We start from the raw sequence: 15,588 nt of genomic DNA on the forward strand, positions 1-15,588 counted from the left end.
GACTCCAGGGCTGATGATACTGCAGTGAGAAAGCAGCTGATGACTTGAAATCAATAAAAGTCACAGAAATAGCAACTAATCTGTTGGTCTGAAATTTGAAATTATTTCTTAATTTTCATTTCATCACTGGGATATAAAATAAACAACTGGATCTTTAGATACCAGGTACAGTGTAATATTAAAGGATTAAAGTTCTACTCAAGCCTTGCTATCCACAGGGTGAGCAAGGTCAAGGCACAAAAGTTGACACACAAGGGGAGTGATGCAGTTTGCTTCATATCTGGCTGCCTTTGACTACCCTGCCCAAGTGACCAGGTACCCACTGACACCTGGGTTTACTGGGGTGGACCATGATCTCATCTAAAACCTTCACATGAAATCCAGATAATAGCTGTGTTACCTTACCACAGGTTACCTGAGCGAACACGAGGAAGCACAGCTCAAACCTACATTTAGAAGAAACTTATGCAGGAGTTTTTTGTAAATGATGAATATCTGTTTCTAACACAGAAGGTCAGAGCAGCATACATGCATCTTTCTGTTTAGTTTGAGATTTTTCTCTAGTTCTGAAATTTGGTGATATAGGCGTTACAAATTCTCACACTAGTGGATGTTATTCTGAAAGCCCTGAGTCTATGGGTCATTTTGTCGAGAGAGAATCTCAGCTTTTGTTATAGTTTTTGAAGTTATGGACAGAAACTGGAGTGAGCGAATCCCACGAGCTCCAAAAAAATGAAATGCAAACCAAAATAGTCTTTTTAAAAACAGAAATCTCATGATTTGTGGGGGATGGAGGCTGATTCATGGCTTTTGACTGCTGAGGATAGGCAACACTAACGTTTGGGAAGGAGAGTGGGAGAAAACGGAGAAGAAAGGATCCTTTAAACAATTTGCAAAGGTAGTTACAAAACTAAAATTGCAATTATGTACATCGTAGCATTGGGGAGCTCACAAACATTCCAGGTGTGGGGGCTGATTGTAGGTTTTACAGTTAAGTGGTATTTCAAGAGTTGAATCTTTAAAGATGTTTTTAGAAGTTACCCCAACTATCTCAGAGTGTACATGACAGTATCATTTAACAGATGCCACTCATCCCAAATGCCAGGCTGTATTTATTTGTTAGATTGACAACAAAGGCTCAGGGCAGCTTAAAGTAAGAGACAAAATATCATATAAAAACAGATAAAATACAATATACAATAAAAACTTCTTAAGCAATACCCCAATTTAGCTTTGCTTGTTGGACATCCATCCGAATAAGAAGGTCTTACAGCACTGCTGGAAAATGTCCAGACCCTGGTGGACCTCAAAAGGGAGGGAATTGCAAAGCTGATGAGCAGCTACTGAGAATGACCTGCCTTGTGTTTTTGTCAAACCGACCCGGCTCTCTGATGGCATTGTAGTTTGAGATGTGGAAATTCAGAATCTGAATTCTGCAGCTCGAGTGCTGAGTTATTTTTTGTAAGGACCTGCACCTATGCAAAGAGAACAAAGCCTATTTACTTTAAGATGCTGAAGTTGGAAAGGAATTCGAGTTCTTGAAATATCTCTTTAGAGGTGAAACTGATGTGCATTAGTTGTTGAATTCTTTCTTAATTGAATACTTGATGGGTTCAGGTTTACAGATTCACAGAAGTTTAGGGCTGGAAGGGATCTTGTGAGATCATCAGGTCCAGCACCCCTGCTCTAGGCAAGAAAGACTGATGGGGTCAAATAACACCAGCAAGGTATGCATCCAAAAGGTGGTTTGTTTGTTTGTTTTTATTTTGTTGTTTGTCTGTTAATTTTTCTCTCGTTTTCTACAATGAACTGTTTCAAATCGGTATTTCACTACATGGAATAAGTTAATCAGGCTAAAACATTCAACTTCCTCTTATGTTAATCTATCGCTACGTAGGAGATCTAATTATCTATAGCTCTTGTGCAACAACTTTGCATGTTATATCCCATTATATCCCACTTTGGACATGTGTTTATTTAGTTAAACCCTAAACCCTTTGAAACCCTAGAAAACAGATATGCCTACCATGGTAGGTCCCATGTTCTCTGTTGGCAAGTACTTTGCTGAATGTTTGTAGCGGGGAAGGGGTGGGGGACATATCAGGTTGTACTTAAATACTCTTCTTTTTAGCATCAACTCTACCAATGAAAGAGACAGGATGCTGGGCTAGAAGATTCTGTTGCCTGACCTGGCATGGTGTTTCTTATGTTCTTACATTTAATGTTTAAAAAGCCTTGGCTTCATGCTTGTTATTGCAATAATTTCTAAAACCAGACTAAACAGATGCTGTCTCCAGGCATACACATGGTTTCTGCTTTGGTTAAAGGGCTGGTGGAGATGTCTTCGTATCCACAGTTTGCATACAATGCTTTTCGTGTCTCCTTCAGTGTTTGCAAGATCAGGACCTGTGTACGTGGAAACTTTACTCACAGGGACAATTGTATTCACTTTGACAGGACAATTTATATGTAGGTATGTAAGTACACATACAGTGAGTGACCATTCTAACAGTGAAGCTCTCTATTTATCTTCCATGGCGGAACTGTACGTTGGAGTTTGGGCTTGCTTCTGCCTTGGAGTTAATGGACTTTGTTCTTTGAGATCAAGCAGTAAGCAGCTCACACTTTTAGATCCAGAGGTCCAATGTTCAGTTTCCACTAAAGGACCTGATCAGGGTTTGTTACGATATGGTCAAAGTTGAGGTCTTGGATGTGGGAACAGTTCATCTTTGATTTCCAACCCCCCCTTCCCTCCCCGACAACCATATGCTGAGAGTACAAAGGACGGTGTTTTTCCTACCGCATGCTTAGGGCATGCAGGAAGCAGAGAAGCTCTATATCTGGATGACCAACTTCAGTCATACTGCCTGGTTCCTTGACTCTTCCAATTCTGTTGAACCTGCAGTCTATCACAGATTCACACCATGATCAGTCCTCTACCCCAGTCAAATTCTCCGGGAAAGCAAACAACTTCCTCATTCAGTGTGAATTTCATTTCCTTGTGTAAGTGCACAGGACCTCCTTATTCAGAGATCAGAGCTGTTGGTCATGTGGGAGGGATGAGGCGTATGACTGATGGGCAGTGGAGGCGAGATGCTACTTCGGACCATCTATGGGAGAAACAGGATGCGTGCTGACACATCCAAACTATTATAAATATCCGCCAATTTGCAGCATATCCCTACCTTTCTTGAGGAAGAACAGCAAGCTTCTTCAGAGCTTCTACAATAACTTATATACTGCCCACAGAGGGAGACAGAGAAATACCAATTTGAACCAGCTGGTAACTCCTTGCATTGGCATCACACTGTTCCAGTTCTCTCAGGTAAGTGGGGAAGGGGGAAGGCAAGAATTTGCTGGGATTTGATATTTGCTATGATTAAGGGTGATCTCATAAGGAAATTAAATGCAAATGTTTCTGATCTAATCTTAGAGGAACTTTGAAAGGAAGGAAGAATGTCTTGTGTTTCCCAGCTGGGGCTCATTCAGCTGCTCTGTATCTGAGCATTGGGCTTCTGTGCTTAGAGTCTTGGGTCTTGTCTGTAAGTGACCTGAGGAGCATTTGGCCGACTGGAATTGCTCTGGAGGGACTTAGGAAGGGGAAGGAGTGTCACTTCTCACTGGATAAACTGTATTCTAAGCACAGTGTTTCTTGCTTACCTAGAGCAGCTGTTCACAGAAATGAGTCTGCTTCTGTGACTTGTCCTCGTGGTAACAGCTGGAAGCCCCAAACAGCTCATTGTTTAAATAGACCAGACAAAGGGTGAGAGGGGAAACTGAGGCGTAGAGCGGTGAAATGATTTTCTAAACAGTACGTAGGAGAGCCTGGAATTGGCTCAGATTTCCCAATTGCCATTCCAGTGCCTCTCTAGGTCCCTGACAAAAGCAGAGCAATTGCACACAAATTATATTGTTCTTCCAAGCTCTTCTAGCTTGTTGGAGGCAAAGAGCTCACATTGGTTGGTGAATGTGAAATAGCTGTAGCAGAGTAGCTGGGGTAAGAGAATTGTGTGAGCAGCAGTGAAGTGAGTTTCACATCCTTTTTCTCCAGGGTCAGTTCAGATAGAACTAACAATTCCACCCATGTCTTGCAAAACGTTACGTCCCTACTCAATGGTTTTGTAAGACATCATCACTTCTGGAGCTGCTGCTGGTCAGCTTTCACTTCCAAAACGCATTTCCTTCTCAGTTGCAGTTCTTTCTATTATGTTGAAACTAAAACATGTTCAAGTGGTAACTGCCTTGTTGGTATTTATTATGCAATTGCACAGAATCCAGGGGTTGCTAAAGAAATTAATGCAAATAGTAATGATCAGCTACTTGGATAGGATACCAGTAGTAATCAGCAGGGGGAGAAAATATTATTGGGGGGTGGAGCGGGGGGCGCTACGGGGCAAGCCCACCTGACCCCTGCCCCTCCTTCCCACAAGCCCATTGTAGGAGCCAGCATGTGCTGGTGCTATACGCATGGCGGCAGCACTGGGCACAGTGCTGCAGTGGTGGGGCATGGCGATGGCACTGTCACTGGCCACTGCAAAATTAGTTTGGGGGGGCTAAGCCCCATTAGCCCTTGCCTTCCGCCGCCTATGCCAGTAGTGGCTCAGCAGACTGGGACTTTGCTTAACCCAGGTGGGCAAACCACACCTACTAATGTGGTTGGACTGAATGTCTTGGCAAGACTGAGTTTAATTTGCTCCAGGTGTTCCCTGTGATGGTACCAGCAGTATGTAAAAAAACCAAAACAAAAAAAACCCCAAAACCCCCCCAGAAAAAAACACCCAACAAAAAACACAAAAAAAAAGAACAAAAAAAATCGCCCCCAAAAAACTCCATGTTGAAAGTATACTACAACTTTTATTTGTACCAGTAAGTGCCCTCAGATGAGCTTTAGCAGGTTACAAGTTGGGTTTGAATTAAGCAGTTTCAATTTGTAGTATAAACCTACACAAGGAAAATGTATGTTAGTCTTACCCCAGTTCCGCGACAATGTTGTATCGCCATTCTAACTCAGCATATTGACCGCTCAAATTCTTCACAGGACAAATGCTACATATATATATTGAAAAAGTCTCTGGGATACTGATCTGACCTCACTATTGTTGTTCATGGGCAGGAAGTCTTCATTTCTACTGATACGGGGTGAGAGCCTGTTCTTGGTATAAATATAGAATAACTCCCTCCAGAAATGAAGTTGTTCCAGATTTAACTCAGGACAAATGACTGAAGTTTGGCCCAAGAAATTTAGGATGAATGACCTGAGGGAGGAATCTTTGTAACATGATTTAAGCTCAAACAACAATGAAATCTCTTACTCACATGATAGGAATAAACTAGAGTGGCCAAAACCTCTGGTTTCAAAGGGGCATTTTAATGTGAGATCTTGATCCTTAAATTAATTCTGGTTGTTTAGTTTGGAAATCCCAGAAAAGTACCCTTGAGCCAGTTCTGGATCATATCAATGTCTTATGACATTTTGCTTATTTTGTAAAAGAGCTTTTTGCCCATTCTATAGACTGCAATGCAAAATTTCACCTTGCTGCTGGGATCCTCTCTCAGCTTGAGCTGTGTCAAAAAGTGGTGCAACTAAAGGCTGGGAACCAAGGAACCTGAGTTCTATTTCCAGCTTTACCACCAGCCCTCATTGGCTCATACTATCCCTTCACCTCTCTGTGACTTCCCTGTCTTACAAACAGAGAAACTGAGGTGCACACAGTATTGGTCTCCTTTGTTAAAGCACCCTGGAATCTAAGTACAAAAAGGCTGACTAGTAGAAAGAAAGAAAGAACCTCTCTCACTCTCTTCCCCCCATTTTTATCCTCTGTGTAGTACTCAGTCACTGACAATGTGTGTAGGAAAGTGCACTCGAATCCTGGGCCCATGCCTGCTTGTCTTGGGAATGCTCTCCATTGCTGTCAACATCTTCCTCCTTTTCCCCAACTGGTCATGGAAGTATCTACAGGAGGGCCACATCACCAAGCAGGCCATGCAAGCACCAGGCATCTGGGGAGGAGGCATGATTGTAAGTAATGTGACCTGTCTGCCTTTCCTCAGCAGTTTTGTGTGCCGTCTCAGAGGTAGCGCTTCCACAGGGAGCTGTAAGAGCAGTAGTCGGAGTCCATGTAACTTCTCTGAAACACCCCTGCATGTCCACCCTTCCCACTTTCTCCTAAGCACTTTGCATGTTAATGACTGAAACCAATGCACAGCTCCACAACACCCAGTGAATCGGTAAAAAGACTCCCATTACCTTTAATTGGTTTGAATAGCTCTAAAAAGAAGAAAATAACTTTACAAGCATCTTGGAATATTAACATACTAAAAGAATAATTGGCTATTTCCCAATACAATGTTCTTACATAGCGTTATGAGCATTAGTGAGCATCACTGCCATGTCTGCATTTTTCCCCTTCTCATGGCTCTGGCAGTTTCTTTGTTGCTAATCTCCGTTTCTCTGAGGATGCTTCATGAAGTTGCCTTCCTTTAAGGTCAAACAGGTCTAAACAGATTAACAGCCACCCATCAGGCCAATGAGTAAAACCGCTGTTCTTCACACTGAAGTTGGCCAAAATAGCAAAACTTTCCTCCAAAAATGATTGCATGATCAAGTGTTCGTGGGTGTCTGGCATGGAGCCAGCTGAAATAATAATCAAATAATGAATCTACCAAATGTTGTGGTTGTTCCCTAGGTGATTATACTGAGACCAACTTGTTCTCATGTCAACGTAACTGGTAGAGTCTCCCTATGAGACTGACATTTGTAATAATTCCTAGATTGATTCAAATAGTAATTAAATGATATTACTTGTTAAAAGTTTTCATCTGTGTCCCAATTTTATCTCTTTATGAATTATCATCTTTCATTTTGGATACACATGGTTGTGTTGCTTATGCCTTGCTTTTTTGCAGGCTGCTCTGCCTGGCAAAATTTTGGGATTTTTAAGCATCAAAACAGTTATTGAAAAACAGATTAAGGCAAACACAAGCAGCCATGTGGAGTCTACAGGCTGATGTTAGATAAGAGCAGTACAGACAACAAACTTTATCTTCAGGGTTGTTCACGGACTCCTCGTTTCTCAAGGAGTTCCCCACTGTCAGAACCTCCATAACTGACTTCAATGCGGTTCTGTGCAGCTACAGGCATCTATCCTCGGGTAGCTCTTGGCAGAACTGTTGCCTTTAAGACTATGCTACTGGACAGTTAATATATTCCATGCTGAACAGGGGGTGGCAACCCTTTTCGTACAAGGTCAAAGTGAGGGGTAGGAAAGAACATGTCAGCTCTTGATACCAGCAGCCTGCCCTGTTCCATTCATCCTGAATCTGTGCTTCCCTTCTTCAGGTTCTTCTGGCTGCAACTCACATCACAGCTGTTGGATGGCGATGCGGCTGTTTCTCTGACTGCGGAACTTGGAGAAATGTAAGGCACAGATTCATGGCGTTTGTGGGAAATGTACTGGTTTTGGTAGCAGAGCGAGGTTCCAAGCCCACAGCTGCTGAGAGAGCAGGATTCTCCAGATCAGTCATGTCTAATGCCGCAGGCATTGCATAGCACCAACTGTGCTTGGCAGACTTTGCATGCAAGTGGGAAGGAAATTATCTTTGCTTATGTTTCCCGTAGACCCCCCAAGTAGGTAGGGGATGAGAGAGAACCAAGAGCAAGCAGTAAAGTGGCGAAGAAGGGAAGGACAGTACAGTGCTTCTGAGGCCCATGTCCAGTTAACTCCCTCATCCTCTACTGAATTACTATGAGTCCTTGGACAGCTCATTGACAGCATGTCTGCCTATCCCTGCAACAGCAGCACAGGCCAGCTGTCAGCAACGTTTTCTAGTGGCGAGCCAGCATGATCCAGGTGGACTGGCACTAAGACCTGGTCGCTTCTCCCTACCACCCAGCTGCAACACAGGCAAAGTCCCCCAGCTCTGCAGGTGAGATCCAGTGATTCCACAAGTTGGATCTGGCCCATGCGCCATAGGCTGCCAACCTCTTGCTGCAGTACAGTTCTTTTTCCAACCAGGGATTTTGAGGATCAACCACACTGAATGTTTAACGTGGTTGCCCTCAGTTACTACAGTATTGGGGCCTAGATGAGAACCCTGGGTCACTAGCATGTGTCCTCCTAGTTGCATGGCTTCAACTCCTCTTGTTCACAAGAGGATGAGACATTTATACACACAGCATTTGGGTGTAGTAGAGGTCATGTACCATCATCACCCAGGATTCACATTCTCCCTCTCACATAGTGCTAACAACCAGACACTACTGGTTTGGATGGGGATAATGGCAAGATGCCTCTTCAGCTCACACCTCATAATGCAGGTCACCATTCATCTAGCATCTGGCATTAAGACTGTCTTGGGCCCTGGCACAGATGTGAGCCTTTCTCTCCTCCCATTCACCCACTAGGTTTAGTGGAGAGAGACCTCCCAAATAATCTTGCCCCATAAAGCCAGTCTTTCCAAAGTGCCCACTACATCTGGGTGCCTACCAAGCTACATACGAGGCACTGAGTACAGCCCAGCACTTCTATACATTGCATCCTGGTTTCTTCTGGCTGGGCACTTGCAATCCATAGCTGCTTCAGAGATAAATGGCTGCTGAATGTCACTGAGTCGAAGTGGATGAGAGGTTACAAAACAGGTGCAAAGTGAGAAGACCAGATGTAGTTTTCTTCTGCATTTATCCACACTGGTAACAGAGGGTTAAATGTATGAGAGAGTACATGGCCTGATCTTATGCAGCTTGTGCCCCTTACCTGTGCACACCAAATGCTGCCACTGAGTGTTGGTGTTCCACACCCAGTGGACTCCAGGGGCAGGACCACAAGGGGCTGAGGCTTGTGCTGTGGTTATAAAGAAGCCTGGCTGGGAGCTGAAAGGATGTTCCTACCTGCAGTCCTGAGGCGATGCCTTTAATTCAAGTTCTATAGCAGTTGCAAAAGCTCTTAGTTTCTTCCACTAGTTTTAAAGTGCAGTCCCTGAGGCTAACCTTTAAGGCCTCATATTTCCTCTCATAGCCCCAGGCTGAGCAGATGGCAGTCCTGGCCCCAAGCAGGGCCCTTGGAACTTGTTGAGGCAACAGAACGTCCCATTTGGAATTACACATTCATGCCTGTGTCTTGTACCCCCAGCTGTTCCTTTCCATCATCTTATCAGGGCTGGCATTGCTGGGATCTGCCGCCTGCTTTATCATGGCTGGACTAGGCTTGACAAATGGACCCCTCTGCCTGTCCAATGGTTCAACCCACAACCAGGATGGAATTCAGCACTGGAATTATCCTTTCTCAGACACAAGCAGCCAAGACTTCACCTCCAGGTGAGAAGTGACCTTGTGGAGCATGTTATGCCACGCTAAAGGCCAAATGTCCACCCAAGCCTAGTGAACGATTGGGCCAGGGTAGTTAAAGCCTGCCTGATTCTGTAGCCTATGGCATGCAAAGGGGCAATAGGGCCAGCATGTCTGGCTGCCTTTCACACCCCATCAAGAATGGCCCGGTGCCGATTAACAGCTGGGTCCACTGATGGCAACCTTTGATACATGTCTCAAATCTCACACCTCTGGAGCCATAGTGAAACCCCCCACTGGCTTTGTACCAAGACCCACACAGCATGTTCAATAGCAGGGCTGGAAAGGGGCTCATGTCTTCACCTTGTTTAGACAAGCTCAGGAAGGACTCTCGTGTTTCATCATTTTAAAAAAAAATTGTTAGTGTTCTTTTCCTGCTTTACACAATATAAAGACGGGTATGAAAGGTTGCCTTTTCCCCAAAAAAGGCTTTCTTTTTTTTTTTCTTACCTGTTTGCTCCCTTTAGATAGCTAGGTCTTACTTAGCTGGAAAAACCCCATAGTGTTAGCAGAGTAGGAAGGCATTTTTCAGTATTTTTACTACTGTTTTATAGCTATTAATTTAAATGGCTGGTGAAAGTTTTGAAGAAAGCAAGTCTTTGTTAAAACTTAGTCCCCTACCATCAGCTGAAGCGTGAGGGCTCAGACCCCAAGAAAGGCTTTCAGAAAGCTAGGGAATATCAGACCAGGTTCTTGATATTGCTAAGGTTAAAAAAAAAAGAAAGGCTACCCTGTCCAGCACTATGAAACTAAAGAGGACATTTTCATGCTATTCAAAATCACCTGCAAATCATCCCTTCAGAAGTCTGTTTGCTAGTGTCTCATGCCCAGCCGCTCTCTTTAAGGGCTGACAACTATCTGTTTAACCAGTCGCTCTGGACCTCTGTCTGCATTGAGCCCCCTCGTATCGTACCCTGGAACATCAGCTTATTCTCCCTTCTGATGATCATCAGTGCAGTTGAGATGGTCCTGGCTTCCCTTCAGATTATCAATGGTTTCTTTGGGTGTCTCTGTGGATTTTGTGAAGGGAAATAGGTAAGTTCAGCTCCTAATAATTTCCTGCCACTGCTTTTTCTCCTCTCTCCCTCTCCCACCCTCCCATGAATGGTGCCACAAAGGAGTTAAGGAGAAATGTTCAAACAATACAACTTGACTTCAGTGCATTGTCCTACTGCTGGGATAGATTTTGTTGCTGTTTGCATAGAGCACCGGTAGATTTCAGAGCAAAGTTAACATTTACAGGACAGAAAGGCAGAGGAGTGTGAGGGTAGTAATAAGTTTCCAGGAGCGCACATGTGTGGAAGACAGAAGGAATAATCAGAGGTGTAACAGGACAACTTTATAGCTGGTGCAGTGGTTACACATAAAGGTAGTGAGGACTTCCATCTGCCGCCATGTCAGTGGTGCAGTTGTGCAGCTGTTATTTCCCTGCCCCACCCCCCACCCCCAAAGTCAGGGCCCAGCTGCCTCCGTTGCCCTGCCTTAGTTATGCTACTGGGGTTATTTACCCCAGGCTGCTGTTTGCTTGGGGGCCACTGAAAGCCACATAGTAAGCCACACTGCCCATAGGCCCCACAAGTTGGGGGAGATTTCATAGACTTCATAGACATTAGGGCTGGAAGGGACCTTGGAAGATCTTCGAGTTCAGCCCCCTGCCCCAGGAGCAGGAAGTCAGCAGGGATCATAGGATCTCAGCAAGATAAACATCTAATTGTCTCTTGAAGGCGTTGAAAGTAGGTGCTTGAACCACCTCCGGCGGCAGCCTATTCCAGACCTTGGGGGCTCGGACAGTGAAGAAATTCATCTTTATGTCCAGCTTGAAATGGTCATGGAGGAGTTTCTGACCATTTGACCTTGTCATCCCTTGGGGCACTCTGGTGAACAAACATTCCCCCAGATCCTGGTGAGCACCCCTGTTGAGATGTCTCAAGATTTTCCCCTGCACCTATGAAACCATCCTCTACCCCAATGCTCTAGGGCACCAACTGCTGCTCTGACTGCAGGGAGCTGTATGGGCTCAAAGGGGCAGCTCCATGCAATCTTGTGCAGCACCAAGGCAGAAGAGGTCTGGGGTGCCCTTCCACGGCTGTCATTGCTTCCCATCCTCACTGTGCCTGCTTCCAATGCTGGGAACCCATCCTTCGGAAAAGAAAACTTTCTGGGAGTCTTTTTAAGCTGATTTAGAGCTGTATCTGAGCGACCAAGCAGTTCCTATGCCCTGGGTAGTGGCAGCAGGCAAATGGTGGCAGCTGCAGCAGCAGTTGCCATTCTTGCGCCCCCTCTAGGCCTAGTGCCCTGGTCACCCACCAATAGTTACACCACTGGTGGCTGGCAGTGGCTCCTTCAAATGCACCCTGATGCTGTGAATGGGCAGCCTCCTATTCAAGTGGAAGCAGCGTAGCCATGTCCATACGGTGCCCCTATCGCCCATCAGTCTTAATGAGCTCACCCCCACACTCAGAAGCTCACCACCATGGGCATACCGCTGACTGTTTAGAAGGCAGCCCACTGGTTGCAGCTTGAGATGCTGGAGGGCACCACTCCCAAGTTTGTTGAATCCATCATGTAGAGGTGGTGTCCATTTCAGCTAGTGGCAAATGTCTTTGGAGATGAGTAGAAATGTAGCGATAGTCCTGGTCGTTAGAGTGGAGCTGGAGCCAAGTGAGTTTTAGCCATTGTCCTGACTAGGGTTTAAAGGCGTAAGGAATTTATGGCACAGGCTTAACGGTATCAAACTCAAATGAGGGAGGGGAATTTAGGCTATAACACAGTCTACTTGAGGTACTAAACAGTGTATTTGTGGGAGCGGTTTCCATTCAAACTAAGCCAGCTTTTTAAAAAAAAAACACACCCCACCTTTTTCTGCAGTCTAAGTCAGGCCTTAGCAGGCATGAGTCAAGAACTGAGGGAACACTTTGCTGTCACAGTAAGAGTCCCAGTGTTGCTTTCACCCCAGCACAGTATGAGCCAGAGCATTCATGTGTACAGCTGTATTTTTTGACTGCTGCACCCTCTAAAACTGCTCTGGGCTTATGAATGAATCATTAGAGAAGGAATTTCTGTGCTTTCTTCCCCTTGGACATAAATCTCACAGGAGGGTGGAAGGTTCTCTTATCAAAGCAGATTTAATGTCTTGATTTTTCTTGCAGGTTCAGTGCACTCCAGACTTGTGTGTTGACTGGAATGGACCGTGAAGAGTAGAGGAACAGTTTCCCTGAACCTCCAGTTGTCCACACCTGTAAGACATTTACGCTTATCATGGTCTCCTGGAGAGACCCATTAGGTGACCACTCCTGGTTAATCTATTGGATGGGAGTTTTCAATGCTCTCAGAATTGCTGCTACCAAGTCAACTCCCTGCACTGGCTGGAGCTGGAGTGCTGGCTTGGTGCTTTTTGTTATACAGACTGCAATAGTTTCTGTAGGAACACGGTGTCCTGACTCACTGGGGCCGTTGTAAGGACTCCATCTGGCTCCTACAGGCAGAGACCAAGTGGGGGGTGGAAAAAATCCATTAAGCCTGTTTCACTAGTCTGGAAAGGGGGTGACGTGTTGTTGCTGGCAGAGGGGGACTGCACAGGCCCTTCCTCCAGGGGAGATGAAGGTGCAAGCCTAGAAAGAAGCCAAGCACCAAATGCTATATGGGCCAGGGGTCCCACTGGAGAACAAATGAAACTGGAGTCACCTGACTTGGATTTTAACACCCTACCAGGATGTTTAATCTGCCTGGGGTAAACTCCTGTAGAGGCTGGCAGTCAACTGACCTTGGAAACGAGCCTGTCAGAGGACTAGTGATTAACAGAGAGGGGGAGAAACTCTGGATGGAACATGTGAGCCATAAGCTGACACTTTTGTGCTAGGGACGGTTGCTCTTGCTCATCACAAGGAAGGGCACAAGCCCTATGTTTTTCTTTTTGCGCAACTGGGGTGATGTCTGACTAGATAGTGAACTAATATTTATAGTGGCTTTAATCCAAGAGAATCTTTTATTTTTTCACTGCCTCTTATTTATTTTCTCCAAAAAACCTGTTTTCTCTAATAAATCTACGTGTAAACTGACTGGGCCAGATCTTTCCTGACACCTCCCTTGGGTGTGGTCCTTATTCAGCCTCTCTGAGTAAAGACACCCCCATTTTTGGCCTCCAGAGAGTACGAGGAGAGATTTGTTTATCTGAACTCTGGCTGAAGGATGTTTAAAGAGGAGCTGTGGATTCTTATCCCATTACCTGGATTAGCTTTTGTGACCCCTTTGTTCCTGTGGGTTCTTTGTTTGCATGCCTCTTCCAGCACTGCTCCCTCCCACTTCCTCTCCCTCCTCTTTTCTCACCTTCTGGATTCATATCACTCAGTCTACTTTGTACACTACTCTAAGCCTCTGATGAAGTGAACTCCAGTTCACAAAAGCTTGTGTTCTATATAGATTTTGTGGGTGAATGGATATGCAGTATGGACTGTATAACAGGTTTTTAGTGTGGTTTGATCTGCCAAGTGAACCACAGGGGCCACTTGGCAGAGTGTTGGAGGTGGATTTATATATATATATATATATATATATATATATATATATATATAAAAATATTCATTGATATATATATCTATCTCAATGAATATTTTTGCAAAAAACAAAACATATAGATTTTGTTGAGCTAGTCTATAAGGTGAATATCTTTCCTGCCTTCTGCCTGACCACTAACTACCTCTCAAGAATGCGCTCCCCACAGGGAGCTGGGATAGAAAGGGCACCAGTCAGAACAGGCTTTGCAAGAACATCATAGTATCATAGTACTTAGGGTCGGAAGGGACCTAAACAGATCATCATGTCCGACCCCCTGCCCCAGGCAGGAACGGGCGCCAGGATCATATCACCCCAGCCAAATATCTGTCCAGCCTCCTCTTGAAGACCCCCAAGGTAGGAGAGAGCACCACCTCACTTGGGAGCCCATTCCAGAGCCTGGCAGCCCTAACTGTAAAGTAATGTCTCCTGATGTCCAGCCTGAACCTTCTCTCTCACAATTTGTGGCCGTTATTCCTAGTAACCCCGGGTGGTGCCCAGGGGAACAGAGCCTCCCCCAGTTCCTGCTGGTCCCCCATGGTGAGTTTGTAAATGGCCACCAGATTCCCTCTCAACCTTCTTTTGTGGAGGCTAAATAGATTCAGGCCCTTGTTGTAGGGCCTACCCCGCTGCCCCTTGACCATATGAGTGTCCCTCCTCTGGACCCTCTCAATGCTAGCCACATGCCTCCTGAAGTTCAGCACCCAGACCTGGACACAAACTCCAACTGTGGCCTGACCATGGCTGCACAGAGGGGAAGGATCACCTCCCTGACCTGCTTGTGATGCATCTGTAAATGCACGACAGGGTGTGGTTAGCCTTAGTGACCACTTCCTCGCATTGGCAGCTCATGTCCATCCTGGAGTCAACAATGACTCCAAGATCCCTTTCTGCCATCGTGTTGACAAGAAGGGTGTTCCCAGCCTATAGGTGTATTGCTGGTTCCTTCTCCCTAGATGCAGCACCTTGCACTTGTCTGTGTTGAACTCCATCCTATTCTTATCCGCCCACCTCTATAACCTGTTTAGATCTAGCTGGATGCTGTCCCTCCCCTCCAGTGTGCCCACCTCACCCCACATCTTGGTATCGTCAGCGAATTTGGACAGTGTGCTTTCCACACCCAAATCCAGATCACTGATAAAGATGTCGAACAGTGCAGGCCCCAGGACCGAGCTCTGGGGGACTCCACTGCCCACATCCCTCCAGGTCGAAAATGACCCGTCCACCACCACTCTCTGGGTGCAACCATCTAGCCAATTTGCCACCTATCTGACTGTGTAGGTATCAGTCCCCAAGTTTTTTTTAAGAGAATGTGGTGGGAAACCATGTCAAAGGCCTTCTTAAAGTCCAGGAAGTCCATTCACCCCAACACCCTCGTCCATGGACTTTGTGACCTGATCATAAAAAGAAACCAGGTTAGTCAGGCAGGACCTGCCCTCAGTGAACCCATGTTGGTTGAGAACCCTGAAGGTACCAGATTTGTGGACCCATTGCTTCCTGGTAGCACAGCCTTAAAATGTTACAGGGTCTTTTCCTACCACCTCTCTAGTGTACATTGCAAGTGGGCAGGTGAGATACAGAATCACCTCCTTTCACTTCAGAGGTTGAAAGCATTAGCCAGTGAGGAAGGAAAAAAATAAAGGCACATAATTTATTTAATATGAAATGGCAACCCTTGGGGTGGAATGCTTTAA

General features: G+C 45.4%; 1 protein-coding gene across 4 annotated transcripts; it reads left to right on the plus strand.

Moving 5' to 3' along the window:
- Positions 1-519: 519 nt before the first annotated feature.
- TM4SF19 (transmembrane 4 L six family member 19) lies at positions 520-13,578 on the plus strand. 4 transcript variants are annotated; one of them, XM_025216972.1, is made up of 7 exons: positions 520-3,325; positions 5,039-5,139; positions 5,827-6,019; positions 7,340-7,417; positions 9,129-9,313; positions 10,189-10,378; positions 12,493-13,578. In XM_025216972.1, the coding sequence occupies exons 3-6, from the start codon at positions 5,843-5,845 to the stop codon at positions 10,376-10,378; spliced, it is 630 nt and encodes a 209-aa protein (XP_025072757.1). In that variant the 5' UTR covers positions 520-3,325; positions 5,039-5,139; positions 5,827-5,842; the 3' UTR covers positions 12,493-13,578. The 4 variants fall into 4 exon arrangements, with proteins under 4 accessions (XP_025072757.1, XP_006034928.1, XP_025072756.1 ...); XM_006034866.3 differs by lacking the exon at positions 5,039-5,139; XM_025216973.1 differs by lacking the exon at positions 520-3,325 and having other exon boundaries at positions 4,460-5,139.
- The last annotated feature ends 2,010 nt before the right edge of the window (positions 13,579-15,588 follow it).

This window comes from Alligator sinensis, unplaced genomic scaffold (genome assembly GCF_000455745.1).
Source record: "Alligator sinensis unplaced genomic scaffold, ASM45574v1 scaffold863_2, whole genome shotgun sequence".
Classification (NCBI taxonomy): domain Eukaryota; kingdom Metazoa; phylum Chordata; order Crocodylia; family Alligatoridae; genus Alligator; species Alligator sinensis.

Bases quoted from the DNA above. Each gene is read 5' to 3' on its own strand.
- TM4SF19 (XM_025216971.1), top strand. From the start codon at position 3,113: ATGGGAGAAACAGGATGCGTGCTGACACATCCAAACTATTATAAATAT. The intron at 3,326-7,339 runs GTAAGTGGGGAA...TCCCTTCTTCAG, and splicing joins CACTGTTCCAGTTCTCTCAG to GTTCTTCTGGCTGCAACTCA. The intron at 7,418-9,128 runs GTAAGGCACAGA...TTGTACCCCCAG, and splicing joins ACTGCGGAACTTGGAGAAAT to CTGTTCCTTTCCATCATCTT.